The sequence below is a fragment of the Xiphias gladius genome, chromosome 14 (assembly GCF_016859285.1).
Source record: "Xiphias gladius isolate SHS-SW01 ecotype Sanya breed wild chromosome 14, ASM1685928v1, whole genome shotgun sequence".
NCBI classification, from domain to species: Eukaryota; Metazoa; Chordata; class Actinopteri; order Istiophoriformes; family Xiphiidae; genus Xiphias; species Xiphias gladius.
Genome location: NC_053413.1, coordinates 15,549,193 through 15,570,964, shown reverse-complemented (window position 1 = coordinate 15,570,964; position 21,772 = coordinate 15,549,193). Strand labels below are relative to the sequence as shown.

Here is a 21,772-nt window from a genome sequence, read left to right as displayed (position 1 = left end):
GGAATATTGTGCCATTAAAGAGGAGTCACACAAGCATGTATATAGTTTTAAAATATATCCAGCATTATGTTACTGTCAACACTCATTATATCAGGACATACCTCTTGCATGGAGTCTCCAAGTTAATTTTCTCTGCCCTTTGGAAATTATAGAGACTGATGACTTTGTCATTAAAGGAGGAGAACTCAATGCAGCCCTTGTAGTTTGGGTAGCTCAGAGAAGCTGGTGGCTGATGAGAAGGAAGGAAGAAAAAAGGTATTAATAAAAATCATGCTAATTAAAAATAATAATAATAATAATAGTATTGCTGTTCTTATTTCATTGTTGCTTACAGTGAAGTTGGCAGGGTAGCCTCCGACATAGAAAACAATATCATCGGGGGTGAGGTCCAGGAGGTTCTTGTTCTCCTCTCCTCGATTGTTGCTCTTAATTGGCTCACCAGGAGTACTCGAGGTGATATCTTTGGTGAGGATCATCTCTGCATCTTGGTAAATTCTGAATTATAAGGAGGAAAAGATATCCACGTTATAATGATATCTACAGCCCTCACATTCTTCACATATTTCCAGGGTCCTTTTCACTTCAAAATACAGACAGGGTGATGGAGTAAGTTACAGTGGATAAGAGTGGAAATGACAAATAAATCTGCATTTATACATACAGTGCAACGCTGAAAGCAGGTAAATTACAACAGAAATAAGGTGCCAGTTTACCTGTTTAGGTCCACTCTATCGAATTGGGCCGGCTCAGATGAAGACGTTGTGATGTAACCCGTTTCCATCTCGTACTCGACTCCGTTGAGCTTGTACACACCGTACAGCATGTTGTTCCTCAGAACCATACCTATGTAGTTCTTAGAAGACTGCAAAGCATAATTTGTCAGTGCCCTGTGTACAATTACAAAATAAACCTTTACGTCAAAATATTCATAGGTAATTGGATTCACTTACATCTCTATTGCCGAGGTAGAGCACAAACATGTCTTTGCCTCTAGTCTGTCTGCGTCTGCGTCTTCCGTCTCCTCTGCCTTCAGGTCTCTGCAGCGACAGAGACAGGGCTGTGTAGGCCTTCAGATCCTCCAGATTCTTTGGTGGACGCAGCTCCACGTGGCCAACACCTGTGAACTTCATTGGGACCACAATCTGGAGAGAGGATTTGTCAAAAGGGAATTAGACCCAACAGGGAATGATATTACACAGGGGAACAGGTCTGTTGGATTTGGGCTTGGGGGTGTATACACAACAGGGGTAAATATGGATGTATATACAGAGTGGGACCTCACCCTGTTAGCTGCATCCCGGGCTTGTTCAATGAGGTCTTTGATCTTCTTGATGTTCTCAGATATGTTGCTAATGGGTGAGAAGTGCGAGGTCAAGTTCTCCACCTCTGATATCTTGTTTTTCAGAGATGGGATGGCATTCAGTAAGTCCTTCACTGCAAGTAGATGATAAGAGGTAGAAAAAAATGCAATGTGTAAAAAAGGCAGCATCTCTACTTTTAATCCTAAACACCTATAATGTATTAATGGTTCTTCAATACCATAAAACAGTACAGCCAAATGTGCTTATGGCGTTTGTTCAAATTCTAACCTGACTGGTCAACATTGTCCAATACACCGCTTAGGCTCGAGTCCACAGGAGTGACACTGATCTTGTCAATTTCCTTTCTCATGGCATTCAGTTTGTCCATAGTGTTACTGGACGTGTCATTGGCTGAAGCTGCCTTCCTTTTTGCTTCATCAATCATGTTACCAATGTCATCTGATTGGGAGAAATTAGTTATTAGGGAAAATTAAGAGGAAATATGAATTTCAGCAAAAGACTCAGAAACATTCCTTTTAGCAGCCATGCTAATCCTGTAATGCTTTGACTTGCTCTACCTCTCTTGATGTCATTCAATTGGTTCTGCGCATCAAGCAGGTCTTTCTCAAGCGTTTTCTTCTTCCTGTCAGCGTTCTTCAGGCGTGTCTTCAGGTCAGTAAGGTTGTCAGTAGCACCTGTTAAAGAAAAACAAGGATTAGTGACTGAGCTTTGGGGTTATTTTAAAAAGATCATTTTAAAAAGAGAGTTGAATACCTTGAAGGTTTTCCTTTGCCTCACGTGCATTCTGCAATAGGTCATCACCAGTCTCTTTCAGGTCTTTCGCTCTTTGTGTGATTTTCTGGTTCTTTACATTCTAATGGAAGAAGAAACCTACTGATTAAAGTGAATCAATATTCTAAATATTATTAAGTGGTAAGTATTCTATCAGATCCTTAATGAATTTTATATCATACCAGTAAGAAGGGTGGAAATTTACTTAATGTTTAAAATATCAAGTCTGTTGCTTACGTTCAAGGCATTGTCTGCTGCATCTTTGGCCTCATTAGCTGCTGCCTCAGCAGCATTAATGGCCTCCGTGATGTTCTTGTAGGCCTCAATAGCGTCTTTGGCTTTACGCACCTCAGTGTGTCCACTTGCACTCTTCACGGCACTGGTATACAAGATAACACGGGAAGAAAATAAACCCAAGACAAATGTAAAAAGCATAAAAATCTCAAGTACTTGCAATGGGCAGACTATGCTTGAGTAGCACTGAACCAGGAGGGAAATATCAGCATAAACAACAGACAATATGTTACTGAATTCCACTTAAAGCCCAGTTTATATTGAAATAGTTTGTCTTTATTGTTTGAACAATAAACCTACTCCTCAAGTTCCTTTGCCAGTTTGTTAAGATTCTTAGCATGTTCCTCTGCAGCCTCCACGATCTTCTCATTGGCTGCTGCTGCGGAAATCTCATTCACCTTCTTGGTCAAATCAGTCTTGGCACCATCAAGCTGTGCTGCCAGATGTTCGTACTCCTACAGTGGAGAGAGACAGGAATAGGTGCAAAGTTAGTCATTACAGCAGAAAATGCCATTTACCTCACCTCAGAGCACAATGAGCAAAAACACTGATCGTTACATGAGTGGACGGCATGTTAGGACCCGACAACCCGCTGGTGTGGGATCAGAGATGTCATTTATTATATCATAGCTAGTGTGTCAAAATGTTATGGCTTGTATATAGAAACAATAAAATACAAGTGTATAAGTGTATAATTCTGCATACAGAGATTATTTGAGGAAAAGAACGTGCAGGCAATCCTTTGTCAAATGTACCGTTTTACTGTCAGTGAGCATTTTCAACAAATCCTCAGTTTTCTGCAGCTCGTCCTCTGCCATGGCCATTTGGTCTTCAACAGTCTTCTGCTCCTTTTTTAAGTTTTCAATACGTTTCTGTAGGGAGCATATAAATCAGTTTAATTACAACTGTATAATCACTAGTACAAACTTTTTTAGTAATGCTAACCTTAACATTAAGCTGTACCATACAGACTATTAAATTACTATCTCTGCTATATTTTAAAAAAATGACATGACAGAAACAAAATGATATGTATGATCTTCATTGTAGCTTGTATACAAAGTTGCTGACTATTAACCAGCAAACACACATATTCCTCATAACTGCTTAATGACTTGACTTGTGAGTTACCTGCAGCTCTTCCAGTGCCTGAGCACTGAGTCCATTCTCAGCATTGGCTTGTTTCACCAAGTCCGCCGCCTCCTTCAGAGCCTTGTCCAGGTCCTTCAGCTTAGCTTCGTAATCTTTCAGAAGGCCTCGAATCTTCTCTGCTGCAGCCTCGTTCTGGTCACACTGCCTACTTACATTAGCCTTGATGTAGTCAAGCACTGGAGAATAGAATACAATAGAACAGGTTCATGGGAATCTTACTGACCAGTCTGCAGTAATGTTTAACTTTCTATCCGATCAACATCAGGAATTATACAACCGCATCAGTATTCTGATAATGAAATCCTTGATGATTTTGCTCTCCATATACTGTAAGTTTTAGAAGAATATACTGAATTTCCTAATGAGAGTCTAAGTCTCGTACATTTCTTGGCCTCGTCCCTTTCTTTCTCGGCAGCTGTCTTCTGAGGGGCGAAGTTCCTGTTCTCCATCTCCCTCACCATGCGCTGAGCGTCTTCAAGCATTTTTGCCAGGCTTTCATTGGGCACCATATCACCGCTGGTGCCTGCCTCCTTCAGCTGGTCAAGCAGAGCTTCAAACACACAAAAACACACACTCAGTCGAGCACATATATAGGCTCGAATACTATCGATAGAGCACAAACAAGTTTTACAAATGAATCAGCTATTAATGCGAAAAACAAGCGTGAGTAGGAGGCCAGAAGAAAGATGAAAACAAGCGTATTATGACACCAACAGGCATAACAGAGTTGTGCTGCCACTGAATTTAAGTTTCCCTTTACCTTGGATTTTCTTGAGCATGTTTTGAATGTCTGAGTCCAGATCCTTAGCCCTCTTGTGGGTTTTCTCGACTTCTGCCACTGCTTTGTCAGCATCAGCAGCCCTTTTATCTGCCTAAATAAAAACACACACTGACAATAAACATCTGCACACATTTTCCCACTTATTGTTGCATGCTGATGTATTAATAAAATGCTAGGCATTGGCTCCAGCACTGTACCTTGTCTTCGAGGGAGCTGATGTCATCTGCAAGAGTGATCGTGTCCTCTTCCAGCTGTTTGACTCTGTTCTTTTGGCTGTTGACGGCAGAGTTGAATTTTTTGACAAGAATCTGCAAAAAAGCACAGTAGTAGAAATGTAAAGTAAGCTGCATAAAGGCAAGTTCAGATGTTGCAGATGGTGTACTGAAGCTGGGGGCTGATTTGGGCTGACTCATTTACCTGCATGTCATAAATGAACAAAGAACGCACACTCGAATGAAGTGGATCTAACACTGAGATTATGGGGGAATGAGAAACGACAACTCGCTGTGACAAACGCTGGCATCCAGTGGTGTAGTCTCTAACTCGCGCTGACACACAGGATGTGGGACAAAATTCCCCGAGATTGCTTATCAGCAGGGATCTCGAATGTTTGAACAAGAACACCCATCCTGTGCCATACTGATTGTGTGTATGTGTGAGCGTGTATGCGTGTGCAGAAGTATACTGTATGCGTAGGAACTGGCCGTGTGCAAAGTAAAAATTATAAAAAACAACAGATCTCATTGTGCTTATGACCATGCATTTGACATCAGGATTTGGCATTGTTTGAATTTGAATCTCTGCCTTTTTTTTAAATATCTCTTCACCTCATCTAGTGAGCATGGTTACAGGAAACTAGCACGTTACCTTGGTGTCTGACACGGCCTTCTCCAGCTTCTTCAGCCTGTCCTGAGAGGAGGCACTGGCAGTGGCGATGTTCATCTGAGCCTTGATCCTTCCCAGCTCATCATCCAGCTTCTCCAGATCATGTAGTAACGTCTGGGCACAACTGTCACACTCTGGAACGCAAAGGAGGATTTGATTGACAAATGACCCTACCGCATTTAGTGTAAACTGCACAGAGTCAGACTTCAGTTTTTTTTTACCTTGGCAGCGCTCATCTGTGTTTGTGTCTCCCGGCTCCAGTGTGTTCTTGCAAACTGCAGGAACGTTAAAAAGAAATACATTTAGATATTTAAATGAAATAAATGAAGTGAAATGTGGCACAATCAAGTAGTGAGTTAAGGTGTTGTTTCAAAAATGGCAGTCCTCAATCTAACCTCCAGTCTGGGGATCACAGTTGTTACCATTGCCATTGCAATTACAGGGCCGACAACTTCCTCCTGGTGTCAGTGGATCGCCATAGTATCCCGGAGCACATCTATGGCAAAGAGGAATAAGTAAGCAAAAAAGAAATGAGCCTACAGTATTCCAAATTACACAGTATCTGCACAGCATTTCAACACCATTAATTGACTTAATAGACTGACTGGTCCATACAGACACTCACCTGTCACACCTGTCTCCAGTGTAGCCTGATCTGCATATACACTCGTAGTCTCCAGACACCTCTCTGCAACCTACTGCAAAACTGTAGAGTGATAGCGAGATAATGCTTTAACTCCTGAATTACACATTTCCATTTAATTATAGTACAGGTGTTCAGGGGTGTTTTGCTTTTTCACCAACCTGTTTGTGGGCACGCTGAATGGGCACGGGCACACTCTGCATGTCCTCTGACCCGCGTTTCCATAGTAACCTTCTTTGCAACGGTCACATCGGTCCCCAGCTGTGTTGTATTTACAGTCCTGAAAACGATGCAATGTATTCATTAAACCACTTGCAAACTATATGTGAAGAATGAAGGATGTGAAGAAGCAAAATACTGGACATTGTCTAAAAAACAAAACTCAAGTGCTATGTGTGCACTGCCGCTGGCCTTTTACACACATGCTGTACCAAATCAACCCGACATCAAGTCTTTTATTACACTGATGCAGGAATGCAAACATCTAGGGGGAAAGAGAAAATACATTTCTCTGCCAAACAGTCACAAAGAGTGTGTCTGATGCACTCGGCAGAGAGTGTTTTCGGACGCTTTTGTCCGTTTCGCTTGGAGCTGCTGGGGTGCGGATCCATGCGAGCATTGCACACACAAGCCTAGTCTTGCGTGGCTTGCATAACATCAATGCAACAGTGACGGCTGAGATTTTGAAATGCATAAAGGCTCACTCTCCCAACAAGGAGAATAATTAAGGAGAGGGGCCCCATAACAGGAAATCAGAAGCCATATAAAGTATTGCTTCTGATGCGGTGATAAAAAACACCAAGCTACAGGCAAAGAAGCAGGGTTCGGTGAGAAAAGGCTGCCCACAGATGTACCCTGAAGATGAGAGGTCTAGACTCTGACTAAACAGTGGATCACACTGGAGTCATCTGCGCCATAGGTACCACTCATGGTTTAAGGTATGTGTGGTTGTCCACTGTATACCTGCGGTCATAAACTCATTAATAAGGTTAAAGGGTACGTTCCTTACCAGGCACCTCCCTGTCCTCTCCTCACACTCATCAGCCAGACCGTTGCAGTCACAGGGCACACAGCGGCCCAGGTAAGGGCCGCTGCCATCTCTGTAGAAACCAGGAGCACATTTCTGAAAAAGAAAAACACAAATATAAAGATATTTTCCTGAAAATACTGCTTATATACAGTATAACACATATACCTAGGCATACTAATGTATAAATATACTTGAATTTAAAAGAAACTTTTTGTTATTAGAACAATTATGATACAACGGGAGGGCAATATACTTGCAGATAAAATCTGCTATCACACTATGTATTGTTAAATAATGATGCTGATATACAGAATGTCATGATTTTCTAGAAATTTAATTGAAAAACATTTAATAGATTAAATAACTAAACAGGAGTGTCTGTTCCTGGGTACTCCAGTGAATTGAATACCTAAAACGATTAGGGTTTTTGATCATGATGTAAAAATCTTTGAAATTCTATATTAGTTCAAAAAAACAAACAAAAAAACAGCCCTTTGTCACTGATCGATAACATTGCTTTTAACTAAAATTATTAACAGTATAAACGTAAATAAGTCTCATCTCTGACTGCTGATACATTTCTATCTTCTTCTCTAGATATAGCTAGATATTATCATATTACCTAACCTTGAAAAATATCAGGTACAAATGTATAACACAATACCAATTATCTCTGCAGTTTAGCAGAGAGACTAAACTGCTAGATACAGTATCCTTTTATTTTGCCTAAACGTAGCAGTGTTTCCAGCGATTTTGCAATTTGATTAAAAACTACTCTCGCAGACAGTAACTCCTGTTGGGTGTCATGAGGTGTGAGAGCACACAGCAATGAACTTAAATCATCAAAGGGTCGAAGAACGCCCTTTGCCTTCCGAGATAACAGTCTTCAAGTCACCAACAATCCACAGCTGCGACACTGAGAACTGTAACTAACAGCTAAGGTAAAACAACAAGATACATCACATCTTCACAGGCTTTTTACCTGAATCTGAGAACTGGCACCATTGTCATTAACAGAAGGATAGTGAACTGTCTGTCCTCTGTCATGTACCGAGGGGTAGTGTACCCTTTGGGTGCCCTGGTCATTTACTGGTGGATACTCTATCCGCTGAGTTCCCTGGTCATGAAGCGAAGGGTACTGTATCCTCTGAGTCCATCTGTCATGATGCCTGGTGTAGCGGGGTCGCTCTCCTCTCCTGAAGGGCCTATTCCCAGCGCAGCAAAGTCCAATCAAACTCCAACATATCAGGGTCCGTAGCAGAACCCCTGTACGCTGCCGTCTATCCATATACGTATCTGACATTCCTAACGTTTAGCCTGTGTGAAATAATGCTCCACTCTCCCCTGCCGCAGCCTCTTAAACACACATACTCACACTCACACACATGCACACAAAGAGGACACGCCCCATCTCTTACCTGAGTCAGACTTGCGGATCATCATGAGTGTATGCAGGCGCACAAGCACACACATGCAAGTGTTTACATGCTCTCTCTCCCTCTGTCTCCTTTTCTTGCTCCCATATACACGCACACACATTAACACACAGCACTGCTTGAGGTACATCAAAATAGTCAAATGTAGGGTGCATGCACCAGCACAGGAACACACACAACACACAACACAAAGTAAATCCATTATTAGCTTTTCTGAATAGAGAAAATGAAAATCACAGTATTGTATATACTGCTGTGTTTACTTAAAGCTGCAAGGGTGTGGTGATAAATCCTCTACTGTGTATTCATATTCTGTAATATTCTTTAAACATATACATGTGTGTGTGTGTGTGTGTGTGTGTGTGTGTGTGTGTGTGTGTGTGTGGTTTATAACAGGGTTTGTGTAAGAATATATGCCTGAGAGGAAAGTCAGACATCCTCAGACAACCCATACAGAAAACTCACACCTGAATCACGCTCCTCAAACACAAAACAGACACAACTAGGTGTGTCGCCTGCACTTACAGACACACGTTCACACTTTAGGTGCGCTTGGGGACATACTCAGGTTTATGAGCAACAGTGTGTTGCCAACTGCCACACCCCATGTGTCAAGGAGGCGCTTTGTCATATCACTTCTGGGCATGTATAATCAGCTTCCTTTAAACACTCCCAGTTATACAATGGCCCACGTACACACAGGTTAGTAACAACGTTTTGGCAACGGCACTCCCACAAATATGAAACATTTTTTAAGTTTTTTGATATCACTGTTTCTCTCCACTAATAAATGTTCTGTTTTACATGAAAAACTCCCTTTTTATTTGGTGGTTGCTCCATTCTCGTTTTCAGTTTGGTTATGTGGGCAAAACTGCTGCAACCATGTATATACAAATCAGATTTGAGAAGCACAAACATACTCAGTCAAGTCAGCACCATTCCCAGGATAAAAAGAATTCAAGTAAAGCCTTTCCTTAGCAACTACATCATGGTTGTGAGCTGTAGACATGCCAGTGATTATAGCTTTATAATCACTAATATTATGTCTGCGTGATTGTGCATCATATCCCAGCCCGGGGCTACACAATTTGGCTGCGCAGCTCACCGGCTGGTATTTTCCAGTACATTCCACCCAAGGCTCCTCAGCTGATGAATTTTTCCTTTAAAGGGTGTGGTACTTGGTTCAGGCGTGTCAGGACACCCTACAAATATGAGGAGGAGGTCCCGCTCCTTGATCAACACCTTGCCCCACCCTGCTTGTTATCGCCACTGTTCCTCAGACCTGACAGAATGATCCTAAACTCCCCATCCTGTCACCACTTTTTCCATGTTTTCCCCCAGACTCATCTCCACATGCCATGTGGATTTCAGCTGTAGGCTCTTTTTAGAGTATGGGGTTTTTTTTTCAGTATGGAAGTTGAGTGTCAGTGAAACTGGATTCCCTCCAATTTTTTTTGTCTCCAAAGCTCGGTTGTAACCTAATAATCATAACATCTAACATTTATTTAGACACCTTGAAATTGTGTAAAACTTAATTTTGTTCAGGAGAATTCAAGACTAGCAATATCAAGGGACATGCAATGTAATGCCTTTTAATTTCTCACCTCACAGGAATCTCCAGTGTACTCAGGGGGGCAGGAACAATGCTCCACAGTGTGTCCATGACCCCCGGTCCCCATGTTAGATGCCTCCTCCAAGCCCACCTCCCCCACGCTTAGCCGCTGGCTCTGAGTAAAGTACAAAGCTCGGATCCTCAGGCCCACCAGACCAGCTAGGACCATCATGAGTTCCTCTCTGGACACAGGCCTGTTGGTGATAGCATGGCGCCAGTTTCCCTGCAAGAAACAGATTTGTTATTCGGGGACTTAATATGACATAAATGGGATAAGTACCTTATATTGTACAGTATATTTGTCTGACTGTCCAACACTCTGTTGCAGAGAAATTTATTAAATTATTGCTATCTAGTTTATCTTGTCCAACACTTTCATATCATCTGGTTAAATTAAGTCAGAATGAGGAACCGTTGTGTTTTTTACCTCCACAAGGTGGACTCTGCCCTGATACAGCCTGTCTGGAAGTGGGACCTGCGGAGCCATGTGGATCAGGGTCATATCCTGGCCCTAGGGAGAAATAATGACATGGATAAATAAGCTGCATTGCTGTCACTGAAAAAAAAGGGAAGTGTGAATAAATTAGTGGCACTACACACAGTCAGCACAACATCAGGTCTTCTTTCCATCAGAGTCATCCCCTCGCTGGGAATCCCAAAGGATTTGGACTGGTAGGTAAGGAAACCACCATAAGATGTAACCTAAGAGAAAAGGAGAAAGCCCAAATATATGTCCATTTATCTGCAAAGACTGCAGAAACAACTAAAATACAAGACACAGTTTAAAGGAAAATTCTGTATCTATTCAACCTGAGTCTTATTTCTCAACTAGGAGTAATAGTTAAGGCCATTATTGCTATCTGCTTTGATAGTATTTTACCTATCAATGTAATTCCTTAGAATTTTGGGGCATTGCAACATTGCAAAAGATATAACAAGAGAAGGAAAATTTAAAAAAAATCCCCAGTTAAACTGAATTATCTGAACCCAATTATTCAGACATGAAAACGCACCTGAAAGATGTGAAAGGAAGATGAACACAACTGAAAATGTTCATTACAATCCTCTACTTGAACAACTGGGTCCACGCATAATACTGGTAAGTGAAGTAGATCAAAACTGAATCATAAAGAACTAAAACTTTAACACTAATATTAATTTTCACTTCCAGGTCAGTCGTTCAAACCATACATTTAAACTGGGAATGTAGCTAGGTTGCTGCATCCTCAGATCTCAACAGTTACCTGGTGAGTAAAATAAAGAACACGGACAAAGCTCTGAAAGTAAGAACCAAAAAATACAGAATTTTCTTTCAATATTTACTTTTACTTTTGGCTTGATTTTTGAATAAAGTAACTTTAAAACTGCTTCTGTAAATACCGTACAGTGTCTGTTTCCATATCTAAACATCAGTAAACATTTATTGACAACAGCATTCTCGTTGCCTTGGTGTTCTCTCCCTCCACTGGCTCACCCTGTCTCCCAGGTAGGACTGTGGTGCCACCCAGTGTAGAGTCTGAACTGTAGGAGGAAGCTCCTGAATGTCTGCCACCACCGTATTACTGGCTGTGTTCAGCACGGAGGGAACCTCCTCCTGGTCAGCCCTTTCCAAACGCCAGCCTCGCATCTCAACAAACTAATAACAGGGAGTATAAGGAGTTAAAGTGAAAAATGCATCCTATAACTGTATTATACTGTGCTATGCCAAATTTTTTTGACAGTAGTATCTGTTTAAAACAAACAGAAAAATGCCTCCCTAAGCTGGAAATCTGAGCAACAAGATTTGACTTGATAATGTCATGATATAATGTTCAGAATTATGACTATTCATGGAGTAACTTTGGAAGTATAAACAAAAAATGCACAGCTAAATCTGTGTAATACAATGTGCCCCTATCCCTGTAACATCGACATGGCGATGTGTGCTGTGATCTACTATGCCATCGTAGGTCCTTTTCCTGAACAACACCTGTATGTGCAGCTTACATTAAACACATGACATTGTTCCCCACATAGATGCTATCGGCCAGAAGGTTCTGTAGGCATAAAATTTCCAAAGGCATTCATAGACATGCAGGGGCACGAAAAGCAAACACACACCTTCCCCCTGCGTTTGCTGGAGCTCTGACACTGGTCAGTGGCTCCGAAGCAGAAGCAGCTGAAACAGCCATGAGGGTTCGAGGGGTCAAAGTAGAAGGAACCTTCCCGACAGGTATCACACCTGACACCAGCCACATTTCTCTACAAACATGCCAGCAGTAACAGAGAGGAGGTCAGAGCAAGGAGAGAGAAATAGACAAAAATGAGTAAGAGGGAGTTTTTTTAAAACATCAGTTTGATGGAATGAACTCACCCTGCAGAGACACCTCCCTGTGTCTGCGTGGCACACGTCAGGCGTGACACCACCTTGATTACAGTTACAAGGTACACAGTCAGGGAAGCCATAGTAACCTGCGGCACAGCGATCACACTGGCGGCCCCCAATCCTAGGCTTGCAACTACATAGAAATACACAGACACATTATCGTTAGTAAAATTTTGGATACAATCTTGTACATTTACAAACATTTATAAAGTCAAATGTTAGCAAAACGAAGAAACAAACTACATTTACACTTCAAAGAGCTTTTTTAAAATAGGAAAATACAGTTTAACCGTTTTGCAGGCATTACTTTTAGTATGTTGCTTTATGCCGGTACTTGTTTGTACATTCTATTTCTTAAATTACAGACACGTCAACTGAGTGGTGGGGCTGACTTTGAGACCTAAAACCTACATGACAGAAAAGACAATCTGCACATCAGCACGACTGGACTGTGAACTGATCCTCTCATTAATCACTTTTAAATGGTCTGGTGTCATGTTTCACTTTGAAGGTGCAGGCCACACATTCCAGGCTTTTTTCATCACTCAAAAATTAGTACATGAAAGAGAAAATGTATTGGCAAGGAACAACCACTATTTGTGCAGCTGTTTAAGTACTCTAAATTACAGAGAAACTGTACAATCATACAATTAAGAACACTTGAGAAATTTAAAACAACATTTAAAAAATAATGAATTTGATCAACTTATATCATAGATTGACATTTCAACTGAATATCAGACTAAGGTAAATTAAGAATAAAAAACAGAAAAGGAGTGTGTTCAAAATTCAAGTATTAAAAAGAATGTCCTCTCTTGTTAAAAAAAACAAAATGTTATGTTTTAAGTGAGCAACGTTTTTTCTTTTTGTGAAGAACTTTCACTTCAGGTAAAAGTGAAACATGACCACATGACAATTCATTTTTTTACATCCCTGGTTTTTAAGTACAATACACAGTGAAGAAAAAAACTACATGCTAATTTACCCATCTCACTAATAAACGCTAAAGTCCCCTCGCGATGAGTGCACAGTATTTTGTAGGTTCCCACTCACCTGCACTGTCCAGTGATGTGTTCACAGTCAGGTCCTGCATCGGCGTTGATGCCATTTGGAGAGCACTCACAGCCCTCGCAGCCCAGCAAAGGGTGGTAGTTGAAAGTCTGATTCTGACACACATTACAGGCTGGTTTGACAGTCTGAGGAGGGCAGATACAGCGTCCCGTCACCTCGTCACACAGTCGGCGACCGCACTCACACGCTGCGGTAGAGAAAAAAGGATTTTATCAGGTCCAATACATGTGCATATTTCATACTGACTGTAAGTTAGGGGCAGCAAGTGGTGCTTTGAAACAAAGGTTGTGTAAAAACCTAGACCATCTGGCGGGTGTGTATATTTTTTTGCATCTTTTCATGAGGGATATCTTGGTGTGTATTCTCACATGCCAACACAAGTCAAAAGTAAATGTTTACTCACGTCTGCAGTAGGGGAAGCCATAGTAACCAGTGGCACATTTCGTGCACTGTCGACCAATGATGTGCTGCCTGCAGGGACACTGTCCTCCAACTGGATTGCAAGTAGACCCTGTGGAGCCGGATGTATCACAGTTGCAAGCCAGAGCTCCATCATTGTAAGCCGCTACGAGAGAGCGGGCAGAGTTTCTGCAGAACTGGGAGGAAGTTCTCTGGCTGAAGAGAGGGAATACAGATGTGGTTTTATACTAGATTGTTACAGCTAGAGGGCACAATTTTCAAATACTTCCACAGTACTGGTTATTATTGTAAAACTGTTGTACTGGTACCGATGGATAAATGGATCATTGCCCTGAAAAAAATCTAAAATAGAATCGATATGTCATAGATTATATGAAAGAAGGGTTTATCAAACAAACTGATCAGATCTTTAAAGTACCATTTCAAATGGATTTGAGTCCAGCTTGTTTTACTGACATGGTGGATACCTACTCAATATAGAACCCTTCTCCTCGACATTGCTGTATGAAATCTGCAGAGTTATCCAGCGGCTTCTCTCTCAGGAGATCTGGGGTGTAACTGCTATCAGGAACCAACAAGATATAATCCTACACAAACGGTACAAAGCATAAGGAATGATAAAAACACACAATCTCACCAAAAACATCCACTTTTGTTTGTTTTGTGATTAAAATGTCTTTATCAGTATGATGAAGAGAGTGATAAACAGATAAACAGGGGATTTAAGTGTTTCAGCCATATTTTATCTGAAGGATAGGAAAGCAAGTGAACAACAAACAACCCAGCCCACCTGCCCCAGCCTTACAGAGGTTGGAAGCTCAGCTTTTATAAAGCTGTGCAGGGCTGCCAGGTAGAATACAGTCCCTTCATTGTTGTTGTTGGGGGTATGGCATAACACTGAGGAGAGTCGACCTCAGCATGCCAAGTCCTCTACTTAAACAACTCCAGTACATAACACAGACTCCTCAAACATTCAGACTTTATACAAAAGTAAGTCTCATTATTTTATTTTATTTTTTCCACATATTTCTCTCATTTAATTCTTAAAAATTAAGTGGGTAAACAAAATCTAGACAGCGTTTGACCTATCACATACACCACTGACCAGAATAAAGGTCTTCCTAGTTGGCACGATCACAGAGATGGTGGGCAGCCTCCAAGAATTCTGGTCCAAGTCAAGGGCAATGCGTCCTTCAGCGATGACAACCTCCCTGCAGCCTGAGACCGCAGGGCAGAAGGATGCATTTATTGAACCTGCAAGAGAAGAGCTGAGTTAAAATTGAGTAAAGAAAGGAGAAGACGCTTTAGCATGCAGCACAATAATCCATCTCTCCATTAAAGCTGTATGGGGAAGTGTGTCTAAGTTCTTTGATCATCTTGTCATGAGACCAGGGACTTAATCTGGTTTTAAGGAGGAATCACCGCCTCACATAGAAGGCTTTTCCCCTTACTTCCAAAGTAAATATGGTTATAACCAATGGGAGCAAATAAACTCTTTAATTCTATTTGATCAGACATTAGTCAGCCAGACTTCCTCAAACACACTCACCCTTCCAGTCATGCCCTGCGTCCACTCGGACCTCCACGGGGAAGGAGGTATGCTCTGGCTGGTGATAATGGACCAAAACCACATACCTGCCCGGGAGGGGCACCCTGGGAGTGAAATTGATCTCCGTCTGGTAAAAAAAAAAAAAAAGTGCCAACCAGACAAGGTGAAATTGAAAATGAATGTTAGTGCAGATGTTGCTCATTGAATGTCTCAAGTTCCCAGCAGCAAGTCCAGAAAAGCTTAAATTATTCAACAAAGTTTGGAAGGGCACGGCCTGTTTTTTACTCTAATACCTGAGGGAATTTAAGCAGTATCCCATCACTCTGTGGATCACGGAGGGGAAACAACCCGGTCTGTCGTCTCCATCTCCAATCCCCCTTGTCCTCTCGCTGGGGAGCAACAGCTGCTGCAGATGATAACTCACCATCACGGGCCGCATACAAAATCCAGGCTGAGGTTGGCTTGTCGAACTGCCTCAGAACACAGTGCCGTCTGGAAACATTAAACAGAGACAAAAAAATTTTTGCTCAAAGCCTGTTGTTAGTCGTCAAAGTGTTTGCAAAGCCCTACTGCAGCAGAAAAATGTGACTTGTTAGGAGAGGGTTCCGTGGCCAGTCAAAGGTTATGACCTACAACACAACATTCATCTCCAATCATCCTCCTCTTGACATCCTCTGGTTATCATACTCTTCTCTCATCTATAGGCAGAAATCCTGGCATCCGCACTTAAATATACACACACTTCTAAGGAAAAAGCTTTAGTTTTACAGACTTACGCTCCCTACACCTGCCTTCAGGTTGCAGGTCTGCCTTCTTCCTATACTACCTCCACCGTTTCACTCCAAAATTAGGTTAAACTTACTGCAAAATTATCTCAGAATTTCCCTCTGGGTCAAATGTGCAATTTTCATTCCAGATTTAGAAATAAAATTGGTACACAGTCATGTTCATTTTTTCATGATCCCTAGTTTCTCTCTCTACTGTAAAAACATCTTTAATATTTACCTTTGCTTCAAGTCAATACAACTTTTTCTTTGTTGACATACTTTGGCCCCTTTCTACCTTGTTAAGAGTGTATTACATGTTAAATTCCAGGACTGCGCGCTGACAGATGTAAACACGTGCAACTGTAACATCTAGCCTTGTCACTGGGCTCAAAGTGAGAGTAAATTTAGTGAGGGGGACAGAGTTTGACCCTTAGTTTCGCCTCAGGTAAATTACCTTGTCCAGCTGCAGGAATGCATGAAATCACACCTGGAAAACAGATGTTTGTCTCCACTCTCCCAAACAACAAAACAAGACAAAGGACTAACCTTGTAGCATTATCTCCTAAATCACAGCTTCCATTGATGGATGTTGTAAAAGTCTCTGTGTGACCGTGTTATTAAAGAATGCAAGGGGGTTTATTCAAGGTGACTTACCTGTCTTCGCCGAAGCGGCCGTGCGTGGAGACACAGAGCACCTTGGGTTCTACATACTCAATTGAGAACTCTTCTACAGGCACTGCATACACTTTGTACTATCAAGAGAAACAGGTTTATTTAAAAAGTTGCATGCTGCTGTCTAATTTATAATCTATAATAAATCTTTTGTGGAAACCTTTCTCTCACCAGCAGGAATGAGGTTGTGGAAGTTTGCAGGACAAGTTCTGTCTTATGAGTAAGCTGTAATACCGCCACCTGATTACTGCTGTCCACTGCCACACTCCGGCACAAAAAGCTGCAGGGGATACAAGACACTACAGCTACAAACATACATATTCCACAACTGGGATTTCCTCACTCTTTTTTACACATTGTAAAGACATAAACAATAAAATACAAACATCGTTTTAGAAGCTGGAGGAACATATTCAGGACTTACCTGTAGGCACAACTGTAAATATTAGCCCTGGCCGGAATCTGGCCATCTAGCCGGCCACTGATGAGTATATTGACATTCTGGACAGTATCCATTTCACTGGCATACTCCAGGACAAGGGCGTATGGGCCAGAGCGAGGCACGCGCAGACTGAGCTGAAGCTGAGACTATAGTACACATGAAAGAACATAAAAAGGACAGGCAGCAGTTTTAAGAGAATGAAAAGGAACCCCAAATGAATACATAAAAACAACCTAAAGTTAAAGGCAAATTCAAGAGCTGACTAAAAAGATGACACAGATTTAGCTTCAGCTAATTGGGCGGGTAGTTCCACAGTCTAAGAGTCCTGATGGAAAAAATCCAATCACCTGCTTTTCTTCTGGACTCTAAAACAGCTGATAGGAACCTGCCAACAACTTATGTCTGTTTTATAGCTTAGTATTCAACCCACTTATACTGTAAAGGTGGTGTCTACCATACCGTAACCAAACTCTAGATCCAACAGGTAAGTAAATCTCTACATTGTAGATGTATTAGGGCATGGCTTCCCACCTGTCTGCCATTGAGAGCAGCCATCTCAGGGTGATCTGGGGTGGGACGCCGTACACGAGCCTGCCTCCTCCTGCGCCCGCTGCGCCTGGAGAGTCTTCCCTGAGAGCCCAGCGCAGAGCTAAAGCCATCCATGGCCACATGCTTATACAGTAGACAGCTGAGACAGAGACACACAGACGTAGCCAGACTCAGCAACAATGATGAGAGATTATTGTATCATCATCTTGTTTTAGCTGATGTGGAAAAAAAGCCAGGCGTAACATGTTCATAAAGTATCGCTGATGGTACTGATTAATGCAAGGAATATTTGAAATATTCGTTGTATTAATTAATTAATAATACGGTCCCTTTTGGATACTCCCTGCTCATTTACGCCACTGATGATCTATTTGAAAAATTAGGTGATTTATCTCCTTCCCCTTTGGCAAGTATTAAATCATCTGTATTTCAAGATTTATTATAGCTATTAAGAAGCTGTACATTTTTAAACACAAAATTAAACCCTCATATTTATTATGACAGACTTCTTTAGGATCATGTTAAGTTTAGATGAACAATGACAGTAACATCATGGAGCTTCTATGGAAAACTTGAGCTGTGAGTGTAGTGTGACAAAAAGGATGAATGGCTATGAAAGCAAAACCTGCCTATGTCATGCATGAATGGTGAGTATGAAATAGAGACAGACCTCAAAAATGCCGAACAGAATCTTTTTAGAATTACTTTGTGTTGCTGTTTGCGTTAGGTAGGTATGTGCAGGGCTGGGTGATCTTTTCCTGTAGCAGCGGAGCCTCATAGTAATCCCTTGGCAGCAGCACTAAATAGTCCTGGGAAGTCAGAGTGACAATGTGTAGGTTAGTGCTCAGTCTATTGCACATTTGCTATTTTTCTCCAATGAAAAAATGAACAGAGGACAGAATGAAGTGCAATGTTGCACAGCTTTTTACATGGTAACTTCTACATCATTGTCCTCCTTCCTGGACTCACCAGCAGTACCCCCTCCGCCCTTATATGAATGATCCATTTCCCAGGAGTCAAAGCAAAGGGCTCAGCAAAGCCCTCTCCTGGGACAGTGAGGAAGGATGGGGAGCGACTCTCAGGGAATATTACTTCCTTACTCTCATCTGACCCTGACGAAAACAAGCAGAAATGTCCGTAATGTTGCACACTAACAGAAAATACCTATGCTGGGTGGGATATTATCAGCATAAGACATGCACCAACCTCCAGGAAGGAAATGATTTAATTTCTTTAATGAGGGGTTAGATTTGACAGTTTGATGGAGAAATGTAAAAGCTGATTCAGTGTCAGAGGCATCCTTACCTGCATTGCCTCTGTTGCTGGTAGCCTTGATGCTACCAGTCACACTGGTGCCGCTGGGGTTAATGAACCGCAGAACCACACGGAATAAGTGCTGACTCCCTTCTTTTGGGTCAACATGCACTATTACTCTGACTTCACTCTGCAGGGAGGAGAGTGACACACTGCTGACTGCAATGGCTCAGGTTTGAGTAGACGATGAGGGTTTAATGTTAACAGGAAGGTTAAAAATCATGTCCAGTGGGCAGAGAAGTTAAACAAACAGACCGGGTTAACAGACAGCAAGCAAGGCGAAGGGAGGAAAATACATCCAAAGGAAGGCAGGCCCTTCACTTACAGTCACAGCAAAACTGAAAGCCAGCTTCATCCACCACCAAGATCCTTGCTCTCATTCGTTTTCTCCCTTTTTGTTTGCGGGTAGCGTAGCGCATTACAATATGGAAAGGGCCAGGAAAGCCAATCGTAAGTGGTAGGATCACCTCTGGCTGAAGAGAGATAGTGTTAGTTCTAGGAGAGCCGGTGTCCACATTCCCACATCAGCCCTGATATAATAGAGGCGTGGTTGTTTTAAGCAGGAATATCAGTGCAGAGTTATAAGCAAAAGAATCACGGTGGTATCAGAATAGACTGAAAAAGAATGAAAAAAGAAGCTATAAAGTTATTGAAGTGGCAGATAGGTACTCCCAAAAATTGACTTTTCCCAGCCATAGTGTAATTTATTTGAAAAAGAATCACATCAATATATACAATATATCAAGGCACTGATGTGAATATGTACCAACCTGTGCAGGGGACATAATAGCATAACCTCTCCAGCTGAAGTCTGGGAACTCTTGAGGGTCATACCCAAATCGTACCGGTCTGGCATTTGGCCTGGTGCCATCCTCAATTTCAAACTTCAGTTGGTGCAAAGTAGGAAAGTAGTAGCTTGGTGCTGGCCTAACAAGGTACATGAAAATTTAAATTAAAGCCACGTCAGATAGTAATCATAACAGTGTCAATTTGCAAAAAAGAAAAATGTGTATTTCACGTAAAGTTTCGCCTCAATCTAAATGAATTAAAGTCTGCCATATCTTACTCAGTGCATTTAGGGCCAACAATATTCTTCCGACACTGACAGTTTCCAGATATCTCATGACACGCCATGCCGATGGCACCGCCGACATCACACTGACAACCTATCAGATAGAGTTGAAAAGTTATTTCTGATTGAAGGCCTAATGATGAAACTTATTTTCTCAATGTCACGTACTTCCTTTTACCAATCTGGATCCAGCGAAATCATGGATATTTATTGTTATAGAGGAAAACTTAGGATTTGAAACAATGTTTTAGGGGCTTTAAAGAGTAACTCAATACCAGGCTGAAAAGCAGTGTTTTTCAACTGTCTGACATTGAAAGTGTGTTGCACCTCTGACAATATTTAGCGTCATGGTTGAAGCTGTGTGGTTGGGTGGGATGAGAAGAGTACTCTGTTGCAACTGTAACAATACCACACAGTGACGTTTGTGGTGTACCAAAACACGTTTGAGTGCACTTCTACATCAATTCAGTTCGGTGATAAGTTAAACCACCGTAGGGCAGCGAAAACAAGATTTTCAGCTGGTGTTTATGTTCCTCTTTAAAAATAACCTGATTAAAAAACTCTGTTGAGTCTTGAAGATACAGCATGTATGTTTATGCATTCATACTTGCTCTTGTTACGTTTGAGTTAACTTGCAGCTTTTTTTATATTATCATATGCCATAGTAAGATATTAAACAGTACATAGTACATGTAAGTGAGATGTGATGTCGGTAATCTTGTCAAGTAGGATATCTTACCGTGACAACCAAAATAATACTTTTTCTGCAGCATAAAGTACCCATCCTCACAGGAGTCACACGAATGTCCACATGCATTTGGCTTACAGTGACACTGTCCGCTTTTCTAGACAAAAAGTACAAATTAAAATGTTACAAAACTGTGGCCGAACAAAGCAGTCAAAACTCTGTAACTGTCTCCGTTAACATATCACGCTTTGATTAATGCATCTGTATCAGTCACTGGATGTAGTATTGAAATACTCACCTGTTCACACTCTCCGACACCACTCAGTGTCCCTTTCAAATCACACCGACACTCTGGTAATAGGGAGAGAAAGAGAGAGAGAGAGGTTAAAGGTTATGAAAATGTAAAGGGGGGTCTACAGTGAATAGACTCTGATTACAGGATTGTGTCACTTTCATGGGTGAAACACAACAGCACAAAATCCTCCAATCTTCAGATATCTGCACATCAAAGGTCTAGAGGAGCTTTACTGCGATGGCTTGCTTTCAACCCAGCGAAAAAAGCTTCCCCTTAATGTCCGGCCACAGTCAACCAGAAGCATTCTTAGGATATTAAAAGCTCTTTTTTTCCCTCTTCTCTTGTGTCTTCAGGCAGCTTGGTAGTGATAACGTTCCTTCTAGAGAGCAGAACTGTAACATTAGACAGGTATCTAAACAAAGGGTGAAACTGTTCCCTCACTGGCTGGATAATAAGTATTTCCAGTGGATTATTTTTTGGGTTATTTTTTTGTGTGGGTGGAGAAGGGGGAAAAGTACGAGTCCTGAGGTACTGCCATGTTTTAATGTGCCACTAGATGCTCATTACTGCTCTGTCACAGTAAGAATCTCAGGTTCCCTTGCAGCTCCACACTGAAGCAGTTAACAGGAATTTGCCTGTATT

The 21,772-nt window shown here is 41.6% G+C and overlaps 1 protein-coding gene across 2 annotated transcripts in view; it reads right to left on the bottom strand.

Annotated features, from left to right (window-relative positions):
- LOC120798860 (laminin subunit alpha-3-like) overlaps window positions 1–21,772 on the bottom strand; it is a 54,303-nt gene that overhangs the window by 9,181 nt on the left and 23,350 nt on the right. For both annotated transcript variants that reach the window (XM_040143628.1, XM_040143630.1), the window contains exons 18-61: window positions 21,134–21,186; window positions 20,887–20,992; window positions 20,142–20,241; window positions 19,846–20,002; window positions 19,067–19,205; window positions 18,731–18,873; window positions 18,467–18,570; window positions 17,744–17,900; window positions 17,195–17,358; window positions 16,942–17,050; window positions 16,753–16,850; window positions 15,625–15,823; window positions 15,332–15,458; window positions 14,888–15,036; window positions 14,254–14,369; window positions 13,766–13,977; window positions 13,345–13,549; window positions 12,280–12,424; window positions 12,027–12,167; window positions 11,401–11,562; window positions 10,527–10,628; window positions 10,354–10,437; window positions 9,919–10,149; window positions 6,858–6,971; window positions 6,010–6,128; window positions 5,831–5,911; window positions 5,601–5,701; window positions 5,427–5,480; window positions 5,188–5,339; window positions 4,518–4,628; window positions 4,300–4,411; window positions 3,922–4,089; window positions 3,519–3,715; window positions 3,143–3,259; window positions 2,688–2,842; window positions 2,331–2,472; window positions 2,076–2,175; window positions 1,880–1,996; window positions 1,590–1,760; window positions 1,283–1,434; window positions 951–1,142; window positions 714–862; window positions 333–495; window positions 102–229 (exon numbers count right to left, since the gene is read on the bottom strand). In XM_040143628.1, the coding sequence (XP_039999562.1) occupies window positions 102–229; window positions 333–495; window positions 714–862; window positions 951–1,142; window positions 1,283–1,434; window positions 1,590–1,760; window positions 1,880–1,996; window positions 2,076–2,175; window positions 2,331–2,472; window positions 2,688–2,842; window positions 3,143–3,259; window positions 3,519–3,715; window positions 3,922–4,089; window positions 4,300–4,411; window positions 4,518–4,628; window positions 5,188–5,339; window positions 5,427–5,480; window positions 5,601–5,701; window positions 5,831–5,911; window positions 6,010–6,128; window positions 6,858–6,971; window positions 9,919–10,149; window positions 10,354–10,437; window positions 10,527–10,628; window positions 11,401–11,562; window positions 12,027–12,167; window positions 12,280–12,424; window positions 13,345–13,549; window positions 13,766–13,977; window positions 14,254–14,369; window positions 14,888–15,036; window positions 15,332–15,458; window positions 15,625–15,823; window positions 16,753–16,850; window positions 16,942–17,050; window positions 17,195–17,358; window positions 17,744–17,900; window positions 18,467–18,570; window positions 18,731–18,873; window positions 19,067–19,205; window positions 19,846–20,002; window positions 20,142–20,241; window positions 20,887–20,992; window positions 21,134–21,186 (5,998 nt within the window). The remainder of the gene's footprint in view (window positions 1–101; window positions 230–332; window positions 496–713; window positions 863–950; window positions 1,143–1,282; window positions 1,435–1,589; window positions 1,761–1,879; window positions 1,997–2,075; window positions 2,176–2,330; window positions 2,473–2,687; window positions 2,843–3,142; window positions 3,260–3,518; window positions 3,716–3,921; window positions 4,090–4,299; window positions 4,412–4,517; window positions 4,629–5,187; window positions 5,340–5,426; window positions 5,481–5,600; window positions 5,702–5,830; window positions 5,912–6,009; window positions 6,129–6,857; window positions 6,972–9,918; window positions 10,150–10,353; window positions 10,438–10,526; window positions 10,629–11,400; window positions 11,563–12,026; window positions 12,168–12,279; window positions 12,425–13,344; window positions 13,550–13,765; window positions 13,978–14,253; window positions 14,370–14,887; window positions 15,037–15,331; window positions 15,459–15,624; window positions 15,824–16,752; window positions 16,851–16,941; window positions 17,051–17,194; window positions 17,359–17,743; window positions 17,901–18,466; window positions 18,571–18,730; window positions 18,874–19,066; window positions 19,206–19,845; window positions 20,003–20,141; window positions 20,242–20,886; window positions 20,993–21,133; window positions 21,187–21,772) is intronic.